This window comes from Malaya genurostris, chromosome 2 (genome assembly GCF_030247185.1).
Source record: "Malaya genurostris strain Urasoe2022 chromosome 2, Malgen_1.1, whole genome shotgun sequence".
Classification (NCBI taxonomy): Eukaryota; Metazoa; Arthropoda; class Insecta; order Diptera; family Culicidae; genus Malaya; species Malaya genurostris.
The window spans coordinates 310,857,548-310,877,360 of record NC_080571.1 but is presented as its reverse complement, the minus strand read 5'-3'; the positions used below and the strand labels follow the sequence as shown (position 1 = coordinate 310,877,360).

Genomic DNA, 19,813 nt, shown 5'->3' with positions numbered 1-19,813 from the left:
TTGATGCATGGAAACATAGTAAAGCAGGTTCATTTTAGGTTCGAACGACGTTCCCACTTTATTGATGGCATTTTTCTTGTCAGTATTTATTAAACCATAGTAATGTGAATATAATATTATCAAATACAAATACTTTTTTGTATTAGCGTAGACCTTGAAGCAATATATTTTTGTTTTATGCTAACCAAATTCTCGTGATTATTATACTCTAACAAATCATGAGCTGTATAAAGATTAAGACTTGCCGAGATCCCTAACTTGTCGTGTCTTTGTAGGAAGACATAACCCAGTTCTGTCACAGTGTTGCTAATCCAAGAATTATTTTTCTCTTCTCATTCCATGTATCATCTGAAAATTCGTCACATTTCTTCGACCAGCCGGATTAAAATGTAAGTCAAGCACGTTGGGGCAAGCTAACTTCCCTCGTAACTAACAATTTTCCTTCTCCTATCGCACCGACAGATACCGACAATCAACGAGTCATCATCCACGTAAAGGACGTCAACGATGAGCCGCCGTACTTCATCAACCGACCGTTGCCAATGCAGGCCGTCGTCCAGCTGAACGCCCCGCCAAACACGCCGGTGTTCACCCTGCAGGCACGGGATCCGGACACGGATCACAACATTCACTACTTCATCGTGCGTGATCGAACCGGTGGCCGGTTCGAGGTCGATGAACGGTCCGGTGTTGTACGAACGCGCGGTACCGATCTGTTCCAGCTGGACATGGAATACGTCCTGTACGTGAAGGCTGAGGATCAGAATGGGAAGGTAGATGACCGGCGCTTCCAGAGTACACCGGAGGAACGGCTCTCGATCGTCGGCGGTAAGCGTGCTCCGCAATTCTATATGCCGAGTTATGAGGCTGAAATACCGGAGAATCAGAAAAAGGATTCAGAGTAAGTTGTGGTCACAGTAGATTAGTGTGCTACGAAGTTGATGAATAATCTTTCGTTCTAAATTTTTAGTATCATCTCGGTGAAAGCGAAATCGTTTGCCGATCGAGAAATCCGTTACACACTGAAGGCTCAAGGTCAAGGTGCTGGAACGTTCAATATCGGTCCCACATCCGGTATCGTAAAGCTAGCCAAAGAGTTGGACTTTGAAGATCTGAGACAGCCACACGTCTACTCGTTGGTGGTGACAGCGACGGAAGACTCCGGAGGGTTTTCCACTTCGGTGGAGGTAAGTTAACGGATAAGGTACGGGGTGGATTTCAGTTCCAGTAGATTGCATATTAAAAGGGGTTAGTTGAATTTTTTAAAAACATTCAACTTTTATCGGAATGTGCTTTTTTAGCTGTTTAAAAAAGTTAAGTTTAAGAATCGCAGTACAATTACTTACTTGAGTGATCCTGTAAGCAGGATGATCATACGCACAGCTAATAAGGTAAAGTTTTCATTTCAATTGGGAATCAAATCTCTCAGTTCATGAGTCATTACTATCAGCTAAATATTTTTTGCTAAGAACAGAATTAGCTTCCTCATGCAAACCAATGCGCATCTCCCACACATCGTTGATCGTCCGGTAATGGTCAGTTATATGAACTTGAAACAAAGTGTGAATAATGATGAGGACAGTGAGTCGCGCATAGATTTTGAATCGACCACGTGGCTCTCTCTATTCTCTTTACGTCTGTGTGTTTAGGAGCCTTGTTAAATCGATTTCATTACTCCTCTCCTTTCCTTTTCCTGAACGCTACCAGAAAATTAAATTGAATAAAATGGCAGACTTATTGAAACAGACTAAAAAATCTAAAACCTTATTTTTATCGTGACAAGTGTTGTAATTTCCAGCAGTTTTTCAGTCAGAAATAATACAACTCGAGCGGTAAACTGAATGAATCATTATGAAAATTTCGCGGAATATTCTTAACTAAATTTCAAAGGCATTGTCTGATAGATTTGTTGATATTCATCACTGTTTCAAAGAAAATTTTATTCGAAGCGGGAAAATATACAAAACCTTACGTCTTAAAAGTACTGTCCTCAGCAAATGAACTAATTTATTTACAAAATAATCATGGATAAGTTTTCGCAACATTACTTTTTACTTGAAATACCGGTTTCTTATCATTTGGAAGTTTGTATTAATAAAAAAAACTTAAATTAGTGAATCCCACTTTCTAATGCAAACCTTTTAATGTAACATTTCCTATCAGTGAAGATTTGCTAGTTAGTTGATAAGAATTACAACGTGAAAAATATCAAATATCTATAACTTATTAGAACATCGGTTTTGCCTTTCTCTGTACAGAGAATATAGAATTGCTGGAAAACCCGACTTTCGAACTGTCCCTTAATGTTATATATAATTCAACTCAGCTCGACGGATCGGAAAATATCTGTGAGTTCTTTCAACAAATTGTCTTACCGCTCATTTTTCTCGGGGATGGCTCAAGTAACTTCTTCAATCTTAGGCTTGTTCGAAGGCTACTATTGGGCAATTGTTCAAGTTTTGAGAGCAAATGCCTTTACTTCAAATTCTGCAGACATAATGGCATAAGTGACGTAACCGACTAACCGCACATTTTTCATCGGCTAAATATCCTCGAAGGTGACTGAAAAAATACGGATAAACTAAGGCTCATTTAAAAAACTACAACGTGGTAATTGATCAAATTTGGAAGAATTTTTACGGTTCAAAGATGTAATCTTATAGGTGATGTAAGCGATAAATCCCAAAGTTTTTCAAAACGCCAACATGTCTGGGAGATGCCTAAATCGATTTCGAAAGACTTAGACTCGTTTGAAAGGTACTATTAGCGAATTCCACGTCAACTCGAAGAAATGTTGGCAGCACCTTCTCATATCTGAATAAAACTTTCTGGGCATGTCGATTTTAATGGGCCAAACTTTTTTAGCCATTTTTTTTCAAATAGTTATAGTGGAAAAACGACAAATTCTACAAAAAAGTGTTGTACTAGTGGTTTTCACAAAATCAGTCAAATTTTCGTTTAAAAATACAGAAATAATATTACAGTGAGAAAAGTTTACTTTAAAAATTTAAAATCGATTTGCAAAGAAACCCATTTGTTTGATTTTGATAAAATTTTGTCGCAAGATAGGTGATTATGTTTCCTGCCAACCGTACACTGCAAATTTGAAACTTTTAAGGAAAAAAATTAAAAAAAAAACAATTAGTCCTAACTGAATTTTTTTATTCAGTGTCTGTTTATCGAATACTAAACTTAACTGAAAGTCATTATCATCAAAGATTCCAAAGAAACTCAATTTGTGAGAAAATTACATCGAATGCCCAGTTGATAGTTGCCAGATATTAGCAAAAAGTATCAGTGCTGAGTAAGAAAAAGTTTTTGTTAAAAAACTGTTTTCCCTTGCAAATGCCCATCTTGCTACATATGGAAGGTTGACAAGGAAGCAAAGATCAGTTCGCTTTCACATCTCATCCAAGTCAGTCGATCAAACAAAACCGCTAACGTTGGGGACAGAAGAAACCAAGTACAGTATTGTGTAGTGAACAATAGAACGACCTCGAAATGAATGAACCAAATGAACAAAAGCCGACACGAAAGACTACAATTGTTGTTGACTTCAGGCAGTGCAAATTCGACCTTCGATACGAGAACTTGAAGGTTTGCTTAAGGAGCAAATGCATCTTGACTTAAAACGTGTGCATTTACTTCAATACAATAAGACAAATAATGTTGTTTACATCCAGTTTTATAAAGAGTTGGATGCAATTCAATTCGCAAAATACAATAGCAATGTGCACTATGTGGAGCACGAGAACATTAAGTACAACATTCCAGTATATATGGATAATAGTGCTATAGAAGTGCGTGTGCATGATCTTCCCTCAAGCGTCACCGATTCATATATTCGCAAAACTATGTCCCAATACGGAGAGAATCTCTCTATCGAAAAGGAAAAGTGGAAGAATTTTTTCCCCGGTATTCTAAATGACGTACGTTTATTACGCATACACTTGAAGAAGGCTATACCTTCTTATGTGATTTTCGGTCAAGATACGAGAATTCCGTGCAAATCACTTGTTACCTATGACAATCAGATGGCCACATGTCAATATTACCAAAAAACTGTTCACTACAGTAAGCCATGTGATAAACTGGACATGGAGACAACCACACCAAAGGACAACGGTGCTTCCTTCACACCAATCCCAAGAGTTAATTTTATTAACTCTTCGTTAAGCGTCGGCTAACTCCGGCGAAATGCCATGGAAACAATACAATTTGGAATTATATTTAGCTTATAATGATTTCTTGCTTCAATTGACTTTAATGCTCTATGGGATAAGACAATAAAAAACGAAATAAATTCTAAACAATAATTCCAATCAAGGATGGCTTTTATCGTATCAATGAACGGTCTCTAGCAACTCTTCACCCGTTTCAATCAGTGCCATCAAAGAGAGACGGATATCACCGCAGCGAGAAAAAGACAGGTATGGTTCATTTAACATAGAATGGACACCAGTGCGAGAGCGAATTTCTCTCGATGACCTGTCTGAGAATCAAAGGTTAGTACGCTGCTGTGGGGATTCTCTCTGAAGCAATGGTCGTTTTACGTTTTGCATTCAGCTCAACAGTGCATTAGCAGATCATGTTGACTGCTAATGCCACCTCGCGGATCAACATAATCCGCTAAGCAGACGTAAAGTCATTGCTATTTACAATGCACTTATTTACACCGAAGTGCTATGTCTATCCTGACGTCTCAGGCGAAAAAGAATTTACGACTTTATGGCCGCAAACATATTTGGTCATTTAGGTTTTGATACCTCGTGGATACCGGTTTGTGCAGAAGCTAATCTTTTTAACTTTTAACTTTTAACCGATGCTACTTTACCGTTGCCGATTATATGGATAAAACACATGATTCTTGGGCAGTGTAATGTCAATTAATGGCGGCACTTAGCATTTTCATCAGATCAAAATCAAAAAATGCTTTTTAATCTATTGAATTTTTTGTTTTGAACATAATTGCAGAGCTCATGACGGTGATTGAACGATCCAAGCAGAATTATCGCACACTAGCGTGTTGAGTATTATATCACTTACATAGCCGAATTGTAAAAGTTCATTCGATAAATATTCAGCACGTAATAATGTGATAGTGAACAGAAGTAAAGCCAATATGTTTCCGATTTTTCTTCTTAAACTTCAGGATAATCTACTGTTTCTAGCCCAATGTGGCAAAGAGAACCAAGTAGACCCGGAGGAATTCAGAAATCCAGATTCTAATTGTGCTGTACTGTTTCATATCTATACCCTGTTCTATCTCTTTAGGAAATGATGAGCAGTCAAAAACTTTCAAACTTTAGAAGAGCTTAGAATTGGTAAATATTTTGCAATTCCCAATTGAAATAAACTATTTTAAAAGAAGTATAAATTAGTACTGTTAATTATAGTAGTGTTATCTGGTTTTGAGAAATCTTTGAAACGCTCAGATTTCGAAAGCATCTTGAAAAAGCTAAAATTTCGGATAAACCTTTCGAAAAAGTATGTTAGCCGTTTATTGAAATTTTAAAATTCGCGTGTGCGTTGTTTTTTTCCCTCGCGCAAACTCTTGGGATGCTAAAAGGGCTCCATAAGCTTAAAATCATTTTTTTCAAAAACGGGCATTCCTTATCCTTTAACATGTTTGCAGCGCTGGGTTTCCCATTTCATGCGCAAGCGACCAAATATATTGTGTTTTTTTCTGGGATCCCTCAATACGTTCTCTTTCGGGACATCTCTTTCAACGAATTTGCTCAGATTGGGTATGAAACGATCGAAATTGTTTATCCTTTGCTTTCACTCGGTTTTTGATTTTGGAAACTGACCGGAAGTAAATTAGAAGTAGCTAAAGGCACAAAACTTTGGTTTGATAAAATCTAGATAAATAATACACGACATCGTGTATCAGGTTATCTTTTTTTTTTCAAGAAAATGGTAGCTATACACAATCATTTGAACTAAAACAATTATCCGAGATTTTATTGCATTCTTTTGAGAAAGCTAATGTTATTTCATTATATCTTGCGACTTGTGAGGTCTTTTATTAAATCTTGCGACGGCTTGCGACTATATCAAACACTAGTTTGAGATAGATGTCGCCATTTTTTCAAAACTTAAAATGGTGGACCCATTTGATGGTACGCTTTTGTTCCTCTCTCAAAGCTCAACAAAAATCAGGAATTGCTACCGTTCAACTTAAAGAAGAGAAACAAAAGTTCAAAAAACGAATAGGCCCAAGAACTTGTCACATTATCCGCATTAGTATTGTACAGATTCGAGCTCTGTGTCTTTTGCACAATGCTTCATTCGATATTGTGCAGCTGTGGCAAGTGTTTGATTTGTGGAAAGTGTTATTTATTGAATAATGCTGATTCGCGAATCAAAAACAAAGGTTCCAGCGGGGCGGATACTGTGACTTTACCGCCCAAAATTAAACGATGTCAACCGATCTAAGCGCCATCTGCATATCATTGTCGGTGTTATCAGATTTATATGGAATGTGAAATAATTTACAAATCAAACTAGTCGATTATATTATTTGGTAAGCTCGCAAATCGTGTGATTCAAGCTGAAAATCTAAAATAGTTCTGCAGCAAACCCATCCCCGAGTGTTTAGTTTTATTTTATTTTTTCAGTAGTGGAGTGTAATTTTGCGTTGTTTACAGCAATACGAATAGAAGAAACAGGATACTGGTTAGATCGTTCGTATTTCTCCTTAACTAACTCTTTCGATTACACACGGGCGGTCAACGCACGGACGGTCTCTAAAGCTAATGCTAGAATTCTTTTCTATACTTCTTTGAAATAAGTAGATCACATTATCTACCAAGATAAATCCTGATCATTTCCTCGCCACACTAACACTTCTCATTTCCTGTGACACTTGTGGTGATGCAGAGAATTCTTCGGTCACTAGAAGCAACAATTGTCGAACTAACTCTCCTTCTCTTCCCATGTTGACCTATGCAGGTCATGCGGGCGTGGTCATCTACATTATTGATTAGTCCATTTTCTAAGTCAGTTCAGGTTGCATGTTGAGCATGATCTACGACTACCCTAGTATCATGCATTTGGTTCAATATGCAATTTCAACTGGTTTCTGATTAATCACAGGAAATTCACGGACTGTCAACTAAACTAAACAAGCAAAGCTAAGCAAAATTCGTCCCACACGTGGAAATTAACGAGGAAAACGGCTTAACAATTGTTAAACATCACCATTACTTTCGTGAACTTTTCTCTTATTTCATATTATTTCTATAATATTTGATGATATAGTTAGTGTTCATAAGAACACTTATAATTAGGCACGTCCCGGGTTGACGGCTCAATGCATAGGATGCTGGTCGTATGTTCGAGCCCCGACCTGGAAGGATTCTTAGTGTCAGTAGGATCCATAATACTAGCCATGCAATGATTCTGTATGCTAAGAATCGGCTGCGAACTCTATTGAAACAGGAAGGCCAAATCCCACAAAAGGAATGTAATGCCAAAACTTTGCGTTATAATTAGGCAAATTTATACAAATATTTTATGGTTTTATTTGAAAGATCAACACATGACAATTAGTGTCTGAATAAGATGAGGCCCATTCACCGTGACGTAGGCTTCATCCTCATTTTTAAATAAATAAAGACCGTTGATGCCACCAGCGTAAATTCCATCCTAAATAGTGCAATATTCTGGGTCAAATGATATCTCGAGCACTTCGCTAAAATTGCTTACGCTCCAAAAACGGAAATTTTGTTTGTTCACAAACCCATTCATCCAAAAAAGTGCCCCGTCAGTGATTTACAATTTTGCGAAGAAAAGGCGGAACTTCGGTCAACTAATCCAGTGTCCACCGAGCGAGTGTTCGACGCTTACCATGGTCAAGTGGTTTAAATTCCTGAACTAACTGGATGTTGTGTATGTAGATCAAGATCTTTTCGCAAAATTTTCCATGTGACCGACGGCAAGAGGTTCAATTGTGATGCGCTCCAACGAATCGACATCATGCAATTTTCTGTACATTACACTAATTGAACTATTGTTTTCGAAATAAATGTTCACAATTTGGAAGCGGTGGTATTTTTTTTGTTTCGATTATAGAGGTTTTAACCTTAAGGTCATTCTCCTCTTCGGGCCAGAAAAACTTTCTGACCCTATGTGCGGGGTTGGGAATCGAACCCAGGCGGGCTGCGTGAAAGGCATCGACTTACCCATCACACTATACCCGTCCCCATGGTGGTATTTCTTCTGGTGTAAATCTATCAATCGATGCAGAACTGCTACTGAATGAAATACGAGGTATGAAACAATAATTAAAATCTTCGACCGTGTTAAAGGTATTAAAAGGATGACATCATTATGACATGCTGTGATTGGCTCGTGAAAACATATGTCAATTCGAACCGATTTTTCAATGGTGTATTTTTGAAATACTAAAACCACGTTACAATGCATGCAGAAACTGAATGTCTCCGAACCGATTGGTAGTTAAATTGTATAAATCTATCAACAAATGCGTTCCAAGTTGTTACAGGAAAAGGTTATGCGGCTAGTTTTGTATTTTTATATTGACACCCGGCCTGTATAGTGAAGAGCAAGGCATTTTTTAGTGCAAACAAAAATCAGATTCAAAAGGAATAAAGTTGTTCAAGGCAACCTTTCTCCTTGACCTCTAGAACTATTCAACTTTAGTTTGTAAGAAGTTATGTGTAAATTTTGTCGACAATCATAGATAAGCTTTTCCGTGACAGCCTGAGCTAGATTTGAACTTGATAATATATAGTCCAGAACGATGTACGCTTTCCTGGATAAAACTTTAGGATTCATTTGTTAAGAAAATATATTTTTTAAGCAGGAACCATCCCAGCGCATCTCCACTGGCTTTCGGGTTTCAAGATCCCACGGACCAAGGAACTTAGTCAACTGTAGTTGCGAACTGTACCAAAAGAACTAAAGATGGGCAATCATTTCGCGAATGGTTCAAAAAACTAGTTCTTATCAAAGAACGATTGAACAAGAGTTCTTTATTGAACAATGACATTTCTCTATTCCTTCCAATTGAAATGAAAGTAATCAAATTTTTTGAGAAACTGTATACAGTAACTGTGTATTTTGGAACAGATTGTAAGAATGTGGTAAAAATTTGATACATTCGCGATTTAAAAAAATAGTACACTTTGAGAATGATTATTGGTATAAATACATACCAAAAAGTACTCACTATTATTGAAATTGGTTGCTATAAAATATAATTTATGATTCTCGTATTTTTTTCGGAGGAACATACAAAAATTTCAGAAGAGCGAAAGAACGGTTCAACATAACTAGTTCATTCGGTAGAACTGTCGACTTCAGAGCGGTTCTTTACAACGAACGGTTTTGCCCACCTCTAAGAGCAACCAAAAATTCTACAATTATTGAAAACATCCAGCAGCAAGAAGCTTAAAACTACAAGCGGCACTTATGATAAGTTGCTGCTTAGAACTGCTGAAAATTGGAACGCTCGGAAATGCATACCTCTACTTGTTCATCGAATATCTCGGCTTTGAAGGCTTGTATCATAAATCTACCGTGACAAAATCTAGATAATTTAGTTTAGATGCGATTAGTACATAAAAACATATATGTTATCGCGATAAAAATAAAGTCTTGTATTTTTCTGTGATACAAAGTCAGTTTCAATGCATCCGCCATTTTTTTCGTTTTGGTTTCCTGATAGCATTCTGAAAAGGGAGAGAGAAATAAAATTGGCTCGAAAAGGCTGCCAAGCACACAGACGTTTCATTGTACATAAACACATTTTTCGTTTCGCATTCAATCTTTGTGAAAGTTGAATATTTTTTCATTGTTAATTGGAATCTATGTAACGTTCGGGTTTATGTGATAAAATTTTTCATCAAAATAATAACATGTATGCTGGCAACCCGGTACAGTTTGCTCATATACACGAGAGTACAAGAGAAATACGATGCGCAAAGGGAATTGAGCGAGCCACGTGGTCGATTTAAAACTCAACACGCGACCCTCTGTCCTCAGACCTTAAGCGTTCGCGTGGAATTTTTGGCAACTTGAAAAATGAACTTTTTCGCTGCATAGAAGCTTGCACCGCGTGAACTTTCAAGTGTGGACAATTGATTAAAATCGAACTGCTTAGGGCATGTTCAGGAGTGTACTGGCAGCCTCAGCAGCTGCAAGATTCATATGGGTGGTCTATAATATAACTGCAATTGAAACAAATGTATCCCCAGCAAGCCGTTTTAGTTTTATTTATTCGAACAGCTCTACTGTCAAGCTTAAAACTGGTATACTATTTTTTTCTATATTTGAAAAACAAATAAAACCAAAGATAAACTCAGGGCATATCCAGTAGTGTTCTAGATGCATAATTTATGTCAGTTACAAAATTTAAATCTGAATTTTATAACAAGAAAAACTGGCAGCCCCAGCAGTGTTTTACTCGTGTTTCAAATATACAAAAAATAGAACGACATCGTAGACCAGTTTTGAATTTGACAGAAGAACTGGTCGAATAAACAAAACTAGAACGGCTTGCTGGGGATACGTTTGTTTCAGTTTCAGTTATATTATAGACCACCCATATGAATCTTGCAGCTGCTGAATTTGCTCTAAAGGTAGTAGTCTGTGATTTCTTATGTATCATTTGAATAGGACCCCTCGATGAGCTCAGTTCACTGTCATTTTCAGTATTTTGAAGCAAAACAACAAGCGTCTGATCCAGAGAAGCCATTCTGTACATTTGCAGATTTCGTACATAGTGCTACGGACATTTTTTGTGGTGCAGACTTTTAAAAATCGAGATTTTCGCAGACTTTCTTCAAAATTTACAGACTTTTAACTTTTTGCTCGCCAAATCTGTTTAGCATATCATACTTTGTAGAGAAATAGCTGCCAGCAAGAAATACTTGCTGATTGCAGATTTTTTTTCGGATATACAGACTTTTCTAACCCTGTCTGAAGATATTTGAAATTTTTACCTGGTATCTCTGGTCTGATCACTAGATGCTTCGTAGCTATGACAATGATTGTTTATGTTTGGAAAAATATCAAATTACAGTATGAACGATATTGAACAATTTTGCCTTATATCCAGTGATTTTTGCAATAAGAAAGTAAAAACTACTTAGAACCATTGCCTAGAATTTCTTTAGTTTGTTATCGACTCATCCCATGAAGCATTAAAGTCAGTTGTGACAAGAAATCATTATGTGCTGAATGTAAACATATGTTTGATTCCTTCTTAACTTGTATTGTTTCCATGGCATTTTGTCGGAACTATGTTAGTCGACGCTTATAACGGAGGGTCAGTAAAATTACATTATTACTGAACCAACTAGTTCACGATTACTGACCCAACATTTTTCAATTAATCGTATGGGACATTGTAATCTTGAGTTTATCTTTGGATAAAACGCTCCTGGGGCTGCCAGTTTATTTTGTTATAATTGCTAGATTCAAATTTTAAAACTGACATAAATTATACATCTAGAACTAGAACACTACTGAATATGCACTTAGAATGCTATTCATGACCATCGAAAGCTGCTTAATCCGAATCAATCCCTTTTATCCCAGCTTTTGATTAGTTGGATAGTCTTGTTTCGTAATCTTGACATCTGCGAAAACTGTATCTGGCCCAGGGTAGTTTCATCAAACAAACACTTTTCACGAAATTGTTTTGGTTTCGCTCTTTGCAACGGGGTTTGAGCAAACCTGATAAAAAACCAGGTTCGAAACTGACTTGATTTTCAGTTGAACTAAGTTGAACTAGAATTGAACTATGTAGGTAGCGGCCGAATAAATTTGAACATGTGCAGAGGTTCATTTCATTTACAGTTGGAGTTGGTTTCCAAAGCCTTGGTAATACATTCCTGTTGTGGAATTTGACCTTCTGTTTCAACAGACTTCGCAGCCGATTCAGAGTGTACAGAACCATTGCGTGGCTGGTGCTACGATCCTACTGACACTACGAATCCTTCCAGGTCGGGGCTCGAACATACGACAACTGGTTTGTTAGACCATTGCCCTATGCATTGAACCGCCAAACCGGGATAAAGTTGGTTTCCCCGGATAATAATAAGTTGCTTATTCTTCCCAATAAACAAAATAAATAAATCGTAATTTTCGCACGTTCATCGCAATAAAACGGTTTATTAAAGAACCCTTTGATAAATAATTATGATTAACCTAAATTTTAGTTTAACTCTGACCGCAATGATGGGATGTAGAAATAGGATTGCAGGGTCACTGGAACTGAATAGCATAAATAAATAGGAACAGTCATCTAATTCATCATTTCTTTATTTTTCAGCTCACAATTCGCGTCACCGATGTCAACGACAACGCACCCAAATTTGAACTGCCCGATTACCAGGCACACAACGTAGACGAAGACATTCCGCTGGGCACCAGCATTTTGAAGGTCAAAGCGATGGACGCAGATTCCGGTGCGAATGCCGAAATCGAGTACCTGGTGTCGGATGATCACTTCGCCGTTGATTCCAATGGAATCATCGTGAATAACAAACAGCTGGATGCCGACAATAACAACGCGTACTACGAGTTTGTCGTAACGGCGAAGGACAAGGGCGAACCAGCCAAGACCGGAACAGCCACCGTTCGTGTTTACACCAAAAATAAGAACGACGAGGAGCCAAAGTTTTCCCAACAGGTGTACACCCCGAATGTGGATGAGAATGCTGGACCGAATACGCTCGTAACGACCGTGGTCGCATCGGATAAGGACGGTGACAATGTGCGGTTCGGCTTTGTGGGAGGTGGTACCAGCAGTGGACAGTTCGTGATCGAAGAAATCACCGGTGTAATTCGGTTGCATAGCAAGGGAATTTCACTCGATCGTGACAAGTATGAGCTGAATGTAACAGCTATGGATGATGGATCGTGCTGTATCAATGGGGATGCGACGATCCACACATCTACAGCTGTTGTCGTGGTGTTCATAACCGACGTCAACGATAACAAACCAGTGTTCAAAGACTGCGGCACTTACTACCCCAAGGTGGAAGAAGGCGCCCCTAACGGGAGTCCGGTCATAAAGGTGCAGGCTACGGACGAGGATAAGGGTGTTAATGGACAGGTTGGTTCAATAATATTAGGTATGAAAGAGAAAAAACAGAAAAAAACTAACGCTGTTCGTTTGCAGGTGAAATACTCGATTGTCCAACAGCCCAACCAGAAAGGCACCAAGTTCACAGTGGATGAAGAAACGGGAGAGGTTTCGACGAACAAAGTATTCGATCGTGAAGGCGATGACGGAAAGTTTGTATCCGTAACGGTGAAAGCTACCGATCAGGGTGAACCTAGCCTGGAAGGAGTATGCTCCTTCACGGTGGAAATCACCGACGTGAACGACAATCCACCTTTGTTTGATCGACAGGTAAAATTTGATTTGCTATTCTCCTGCTGAATAGGCCGTGAACTAACGGTGTTTCGATTTTAGAAATACGTTGAAAACGTTAAACAAGATGCCAGCATCGGTACCAACATCCTGCGAGTGTCGGCATCCGACGAAGATGCCGACAACAACGGAGCTATCGTGTACACCCTGAGCGCTCCGCACAGTCCGAACGACCTGGAGTACTTTGAGATTCAACCGGAGTCCGGTTGGATTGTCCTGAAGAAACCGCTAGACGTAAGTGTTTCCGTGTCCTTTCCTTTTAATTTGCTTACTTTTCTGATTCATTCATAGTATAATTTTCACAAATTTCCTATCAATGCGATAAATAACTGGTTTTAGTTTTGAACATAGGACTCAATTATTATAATTATTAAGGGTTACAAAGCTAGTGTTAAGTTAATATGGCTGCCGCAGACAAAATATTGAAGTTTTGTTCAAGTTACATTCGGATCACCGAATCCGCTACCATGGTAGGAGTATCCTACGAAACTCGTTATCAAAATGGATCGTTTCGGAAACTTTTCAAATTTCAGTTTTACCAATTAGTTTAAGGTTTGTTTTGAAAAAAAAAACTGCACCATTTCGTACATGTATTTTCTTTTTAAATTATTTTACGTTCCACCTTGTATGCTATAGTATTATCAATAAGAGAATATGCTTACAAACACCAGAAAGGGATTGCTTCGTTTGTGGTTGTGAAGAAAAGTTCCACACATGCGCGCGTTCGTTTTTCAAACTCGAATAAACTATGCAACAGGTGCGTTCGTTTCTCCCGGGGACATCTGGCGGTGGACATCGAAAGTACAGTCAATTCTGTCATAACATTAACGAATCAGTCCCTTCTGGTGTAGCACATTTTACAGCAGAAAAAGTACATCCCGGAAGTACCATGCAGGAATGATTATCAACGGTTGACAATAGAAAAATGCTTTGTTACTTTTCAGCACCGATTTTGTACTCTTCAGTTGCTACTTTTCGTGCTAACTCACAATGTGTTAAATATCAAGAATCTTCTTCCTAACTGCACCACTTTAGTAGACAGTCAACCGGTCAAGCTGAGACAACCCTGAGGCAGTGTGGAACCTCCTGTCAACTGTTTTTCTACATGCACTGATTTGTTGTCGCACTATATATCGCACTCACAGTAATAAAAAACAGTATCCACTATGCACCAGTGAAAGTAATATTTAGCACCCAGTGCACCACGTGTTTTGAACTGCTTTGGTTTCGTTGGTTTAGGAATCTTTTTAGCGCACCACACTGATGATGTATTGTGAACTAGGCCGTAACTATTCATATATGTTCGACTCTTGTAATATTGCATCCCGACACGTTGTGGGAACCTCCATTTCTTCGGCACAAAGTTTGTGGTTATTCAATATTTTTTGTTTAAACTTTTCCGTTCGGAGCTAGTCGGAATTTTCGTTTGTAGTTGATCCGCGATCAATTTGGCGAGCTTCGCATGAGTTTCAATCTTTCATACAAAACTGCAAATTCCGGCTATCTCGCAAATTTTTGGGCGTTCCAAAATAATGAGTTTTTGATATTTTGGTTCGGGCGCCATATTTTTCACAAATAAATTTTTTGATGTCATGATAGCCAACATTACTAGATATTTTAGGTAAACAACCCGATAGGCAGATGCGTTCAACAGTCATTGTCATTAGGTACGAGATAAAGTATTCCAGAGGCGGCATGCATGTTTTTGGTTCGACAGCGATTTTTTTCGACGGGATTCCGCAGAACAGCAGCGCTATTTTTTTCTATCAATCAACATCATCCAGCTTGTCTTGGTTATTTTTTGACAGTGTTATAAACGAGTGACATTTTCGCGACATGTTGTAATGGGGCGTATGACAACTGAAAAAAAGCATTTTTTGAAAAACAAGCGACGAACACAAGAATTTTTGAGCTTCGTCGAAAAGAAAAGAAAAAAAAAGGCGGCATTTTTGTAAAAAAACGATTTTTTGATTTTCATTAATCAATTTTTGTACCGTTTCATTTTGAGTTAGTACGGTTTGGTTTGAAACTCACATTTCCCAACCCCGGTCCTTTCAGTATCCCAAAAAAAGAGCAAAGAATACATAATAATACACACACTTGCAAAAAGCAATACTTGAAAAAAGTAATTTTTAGGTTCCTTCTTTTTTCAATCAGATTTTAAGTTGGAATGCGTTCCTATATTTCCCCTGCATGCCGAAAAATCGTCAGTCGCGTATAATTTTTGGATTTGCTTGACTTGAGTCGGAAGTGTCGGTGAGAAAGATTGAAATCGAGCACTGATGGAAAATGATGTTTCAATTTTACTCACCTAAGCTTAATCCAGAGAGAGAAATAGTTTCAATTAGCATTTAAGTTTCGTACGGATATGAGTTTCTAGCGTATAAGTTATAGTTTCTAATGCACCTTCCTTAGTTGGTATGTTGGTTTAATTGCTTTTCTCTTTGATTTTCTTGGTAAAACAATTGTTTGTCGACCGTAATCATCCGTGACTTTGAACCAAAACAATCAAAGGGATGCTACCCTGTAAGTAGCGTTACTCAAAGTCTAAGTAAAACATCAATTGATCCAATTAGTGCTCAGAAACCTAGCGTTTGAGAAAACGTATCGCTATCTGTTTTGTAACGAAACTAATTCCAAATTTTGTGTTGTTTAGCGATCATCCGTAACTAAGCCTATATGTCATCTGTGGTAGCCAACCGTCAAAATTTGGACTAAACAGAATCATCCGTTTGTTTCAGAATATCGTAGTTAATTTTTTTTCAGTTTGATAGAACTTTTTTTGTGTTTGTGCCCCGTAGTATTTTTAAAACGTTCGAAATCTAGCTGCCATACAAACATGAAGCAAACTGTCAACACTGCACAACATATTCAAGCGCACTACTCTCCAATCTAACGTACATCTTGAGCTCACTATAAACTGATTGGTTACCGAAGCGACCCTAGCGGTTGTTAGTGGAAGCTTTTCCGAAATCATTCACTACGCAATATTCAAGACACACGCTCCCTGTTTCATCGATAATACGACGACACTCGACCTAATAATCCTCATGAAAAACAAAACATTCTCTTTTCTCATTCGTTACGTCTTGCGTTTAGCAGCTTATGTTGAATTTTGTATATAATAGTATTTTACGGGATTTCACGCTTAGTTGTTTATTAGTTACATATATGTCATAAACTTACAAGCTCATTTATAATCGAATTATTTTCTTTCATTTCTTTCTTTTTCTTCTATGATTTTTACCTTTGATTCAACCAATCGATATGAACCGCCAAAAAATCTGTAAATTCGATGAAACTCTTAAACAATCATTGTTTGTTCGCAAATGAAAAAAAAATTTCAAACCATTGCAAAAAACAAATCGAATGAATCTCGTCGACTGTGCAGCGCGAACGATATCGCCTGAAGGTGTACGCCTCCGACCGGGGCGATCCGCCCTCCACCGCCGACGTCGACGTCGAGCTTGATGTGGTCGATCGTAACAATAAGCCACCGATTTGGGATCGCAATATCTACGGCCCCATTCACATTAAAGAAAATGTCACTGTCGGTACAGTAGTCACATCGATCAAAGCAAGGTTGGTATAATCGCTAACAGTTCGAAAAATCGTAACGTAATCGGGTGTCTTCGCTAACCACGCCCTGTCCTGGCTCTACCCATCAGCGATCGATCGATCAAAGTTAACCGGTCACTGTGAGTTTCATTGTTCGGCTGGTAGCGTGTAACGCACCGTCACGTAGAGAGGGTGTGGTTGCCCACTTAGAAAAAAACGTTCAACGGTGGTCCTTCATTGGTCCAATACGTTGTATCATTGGTCCAATGAAAGTCCAATCAATCGTTCAACGGGAGGCCAACACGGGTCCTTCGTTTGCCGATTTTGAAACAGACCGTTGAACCGAATGCTATTTTTTTCGTTCAACAAACCCGGCAGACAGAGGTCCATTGTTGAGCCATTTTTAACATGAGGAGTTGGAGCCCCGTTGGACTAGTTTTACTGCAGAATTTCTGAAGTTTTCTCCACTCATTTGTTTAAACTAACAATACATACCTGCACAATACTTCTACTTCACGTAGAATAACAACAAATTTTCTTTCTATGTAAAGGTAAAACTTAATTTTCACACTATTTTTGCAAGAGAAAAAACAACAACAAACCGTTCCAGCAAATTGAACGAATATTTCGTGCAATATATCGTTCAACAAGCGATCAAAAATCAACAAAATTGAACGGCCTGCTGAGAGGGTGGGGTTTGCTGTTTTATCCAAGCGTTTCCTACCGGTAGAATGATGAACTCGCAATGGCATCGTAGTAGGCTAGTACTAACCCAGTTCCTGATACCGAAGAACATTTCTTTAACTCGATTTTTGATGAAGAAATTTTCTACGAATCGGACTGTTTGTTGCCGTATTTATATCCTTCTCTCCACGTTTGAATTCATAAATACTATTTTCTTACTAACAAACATTTTCCTAACAAATGTAAGCTATGTGCCAGAATTCGCCACGCTGTTCCAGACTGCTGCTATTTTCCTCTTCCGACACGAACCGTCGTGACCATTAAACTGCCGAGGGCCGCCGATCAACTTTTTTTGCTGACGACTTCAAACTTTGTTTTTGCCGTGATTGTTGAATCTTTCTTACTCGCTACCAACCAACTCATTATTAAATAATTCTTTGCCGAAAATCAAATAACAGTTCCATCTCAGTAATTGAAAATCGTATTTTTTGTGTGATTATCGACTGTTTGTTTTTTGCTCTACTTTTTCCCATCCGCTCGCTCGCTACACCACAAACACTAATCCAAACGCTGCGCATCGATTGACCTGCGGCAACCACGCCAATCCTGACGAACGAATGCATTTTTTGTGACGCGTTTGTCCGATTTTTTTGTGACCGGGACCGGGAATCAAACAACGTGACACGCGTCGTAATTACGGGACCACTCGTCGTTTTTTCATTGAACCGTCATCCCACTACTCGCCATCCCAATCCCGAATTGACACACGCTCATGAACACACACACAAACATTGAAACAAACACATGCACATACTCAAACTCAAACACACATGCCCACACGTACATACCCATTAACAACAACAGCGCGAAACGTACAAACTGGAGGCGATGGCCCAAGACAAAGGATACCCGCCGCTATCACGTACGGTCGAGGTGCAGATCGACGTCGTTGATCGGGCAAACAACCCCCCGGTGTGGGACAACACAGTTTATGGTCCGATTTACGTGAAGGAAAATATGCCGGTCGGTGGAAAAGTCGTTTCCATTAAAGCCAGGTCTGTGTTACCACTTTTTGCGCGTTCTGCAGTCGCAGCATTAGCTTCGTTTTAGTTTTCTCTCGTGTTTTTTTTTTCGTTTTATTCTCTCCTCATGGTGTTTATTTTTCGGTTCAATTTATGTCTCTACAGTTCCAATCTTATTTATAAAACATTTTCTGTTTCTTTTTGGTTTTTGTATTTTTTTTGTGAAGTTTTATCAATTGTTGATATGATTCGTGATCATAGATTTTTTTTTCTACTGTTGGTCAGCGCTTTTGTAATGTTCATCCCTCCATAAACGCTTTTTTTTCCCTAGACTTAATTTTTCACTAATTCATCGTCATGAATATTTGAACAAGCTACGGAAAATTTATTGAGAGAATCTTTTTATAATACCATATTCCTGCCAAGATATTAAAACATGTTTTCGACTATCTTGATGACATTTGTTGTCGGTAATTGTAATTCCTTCGTATACTCATCGTGTGAACATAGTAAAACATTGATTGTGTTGAAAATTGTTAAACTGGAACAAAGTCCAGAAACTAAACTTGAACAGTATCCATGAAACAAACGCTCTTTCTAACAGGATCAGTTTTCTCTTTTATAATTCACTTTTAAACCGTTTAATTTCCAAGAAACGATGGAAACAATCATAGAACGTTCGTAACGTATCCACCAATCTCTCGCCAAACAAATGTTTATTTTTTTCGTAAAATCAAATTTTGTTAAAAAACCAGACGACAATGCCTATAGATTATTTCTTCCGTTACTCATTTTAAAGCAACACTTTTTTGTGTGAGAAATGCAAGTGACATTTCTGAGAATACACTTGGTAAAATGCTTTGTCATTGTCTGGTTTGTAACCAAATCTGTCATATCGATGAAAAGAGCATTCTTGAACAATTGTACCCCAAGATGGTGCCGTGCCGAAACGTCATTTTTACTGAAAACTTAACTTCTGTTATCAATCATCTTATTTAAGTGTGTAGTGTTGGCAATAATCGATTGCTTCCCATATTATCAAATCCGAATGAATTCTGTATCGGCGAGAAATTTTCATTCGGAATTCCATGTGGAATTCCGAATAAATTCCACCTCCAGTGCAACAACCGATTGCGAA

General features: G+C 38.2%; 1 protein-coding gene across 1 annotated transcript in view; it reads left to right on the top strand.

The window, feature by feature from the left end:
• The first annotated feature begins 323 nt into the window (after positions 1–323).
• LOC131431100 (neural-cadherin-like) overlaps positions 324–19,813 on the top strand; it is a 189,182-nt gene continuing 169,692 nt past the window's right edge. Inside the window, exons 1-7 of the mRNA XM_058596598.1 lie at positions 324–389; positions 463–901; positions 971–1,187; positions 12,305–13,090; positions 13,157–13,390; positions 13,454–13,645; positions 18,518–18,708. Coding sequence (XP_058452581.1) covers positions 543–901; positions 971–1,187; positions 12,305–13,090; positions 13,157–13,390; positions 13,454–13,645; positions 18,518–18,708 — 1,979 coding nt within the window. The 5' untranslated portion in view covers positions 324–389; positions 463–542. The remainder of the gene's footprint in view (positions 390–462; positions 902–970; positions 1,188–12,304; positions 13,091–13,156; positions 13,391–13,453; positions 13,646–18,517; positions 18,709–19,813) is intronic.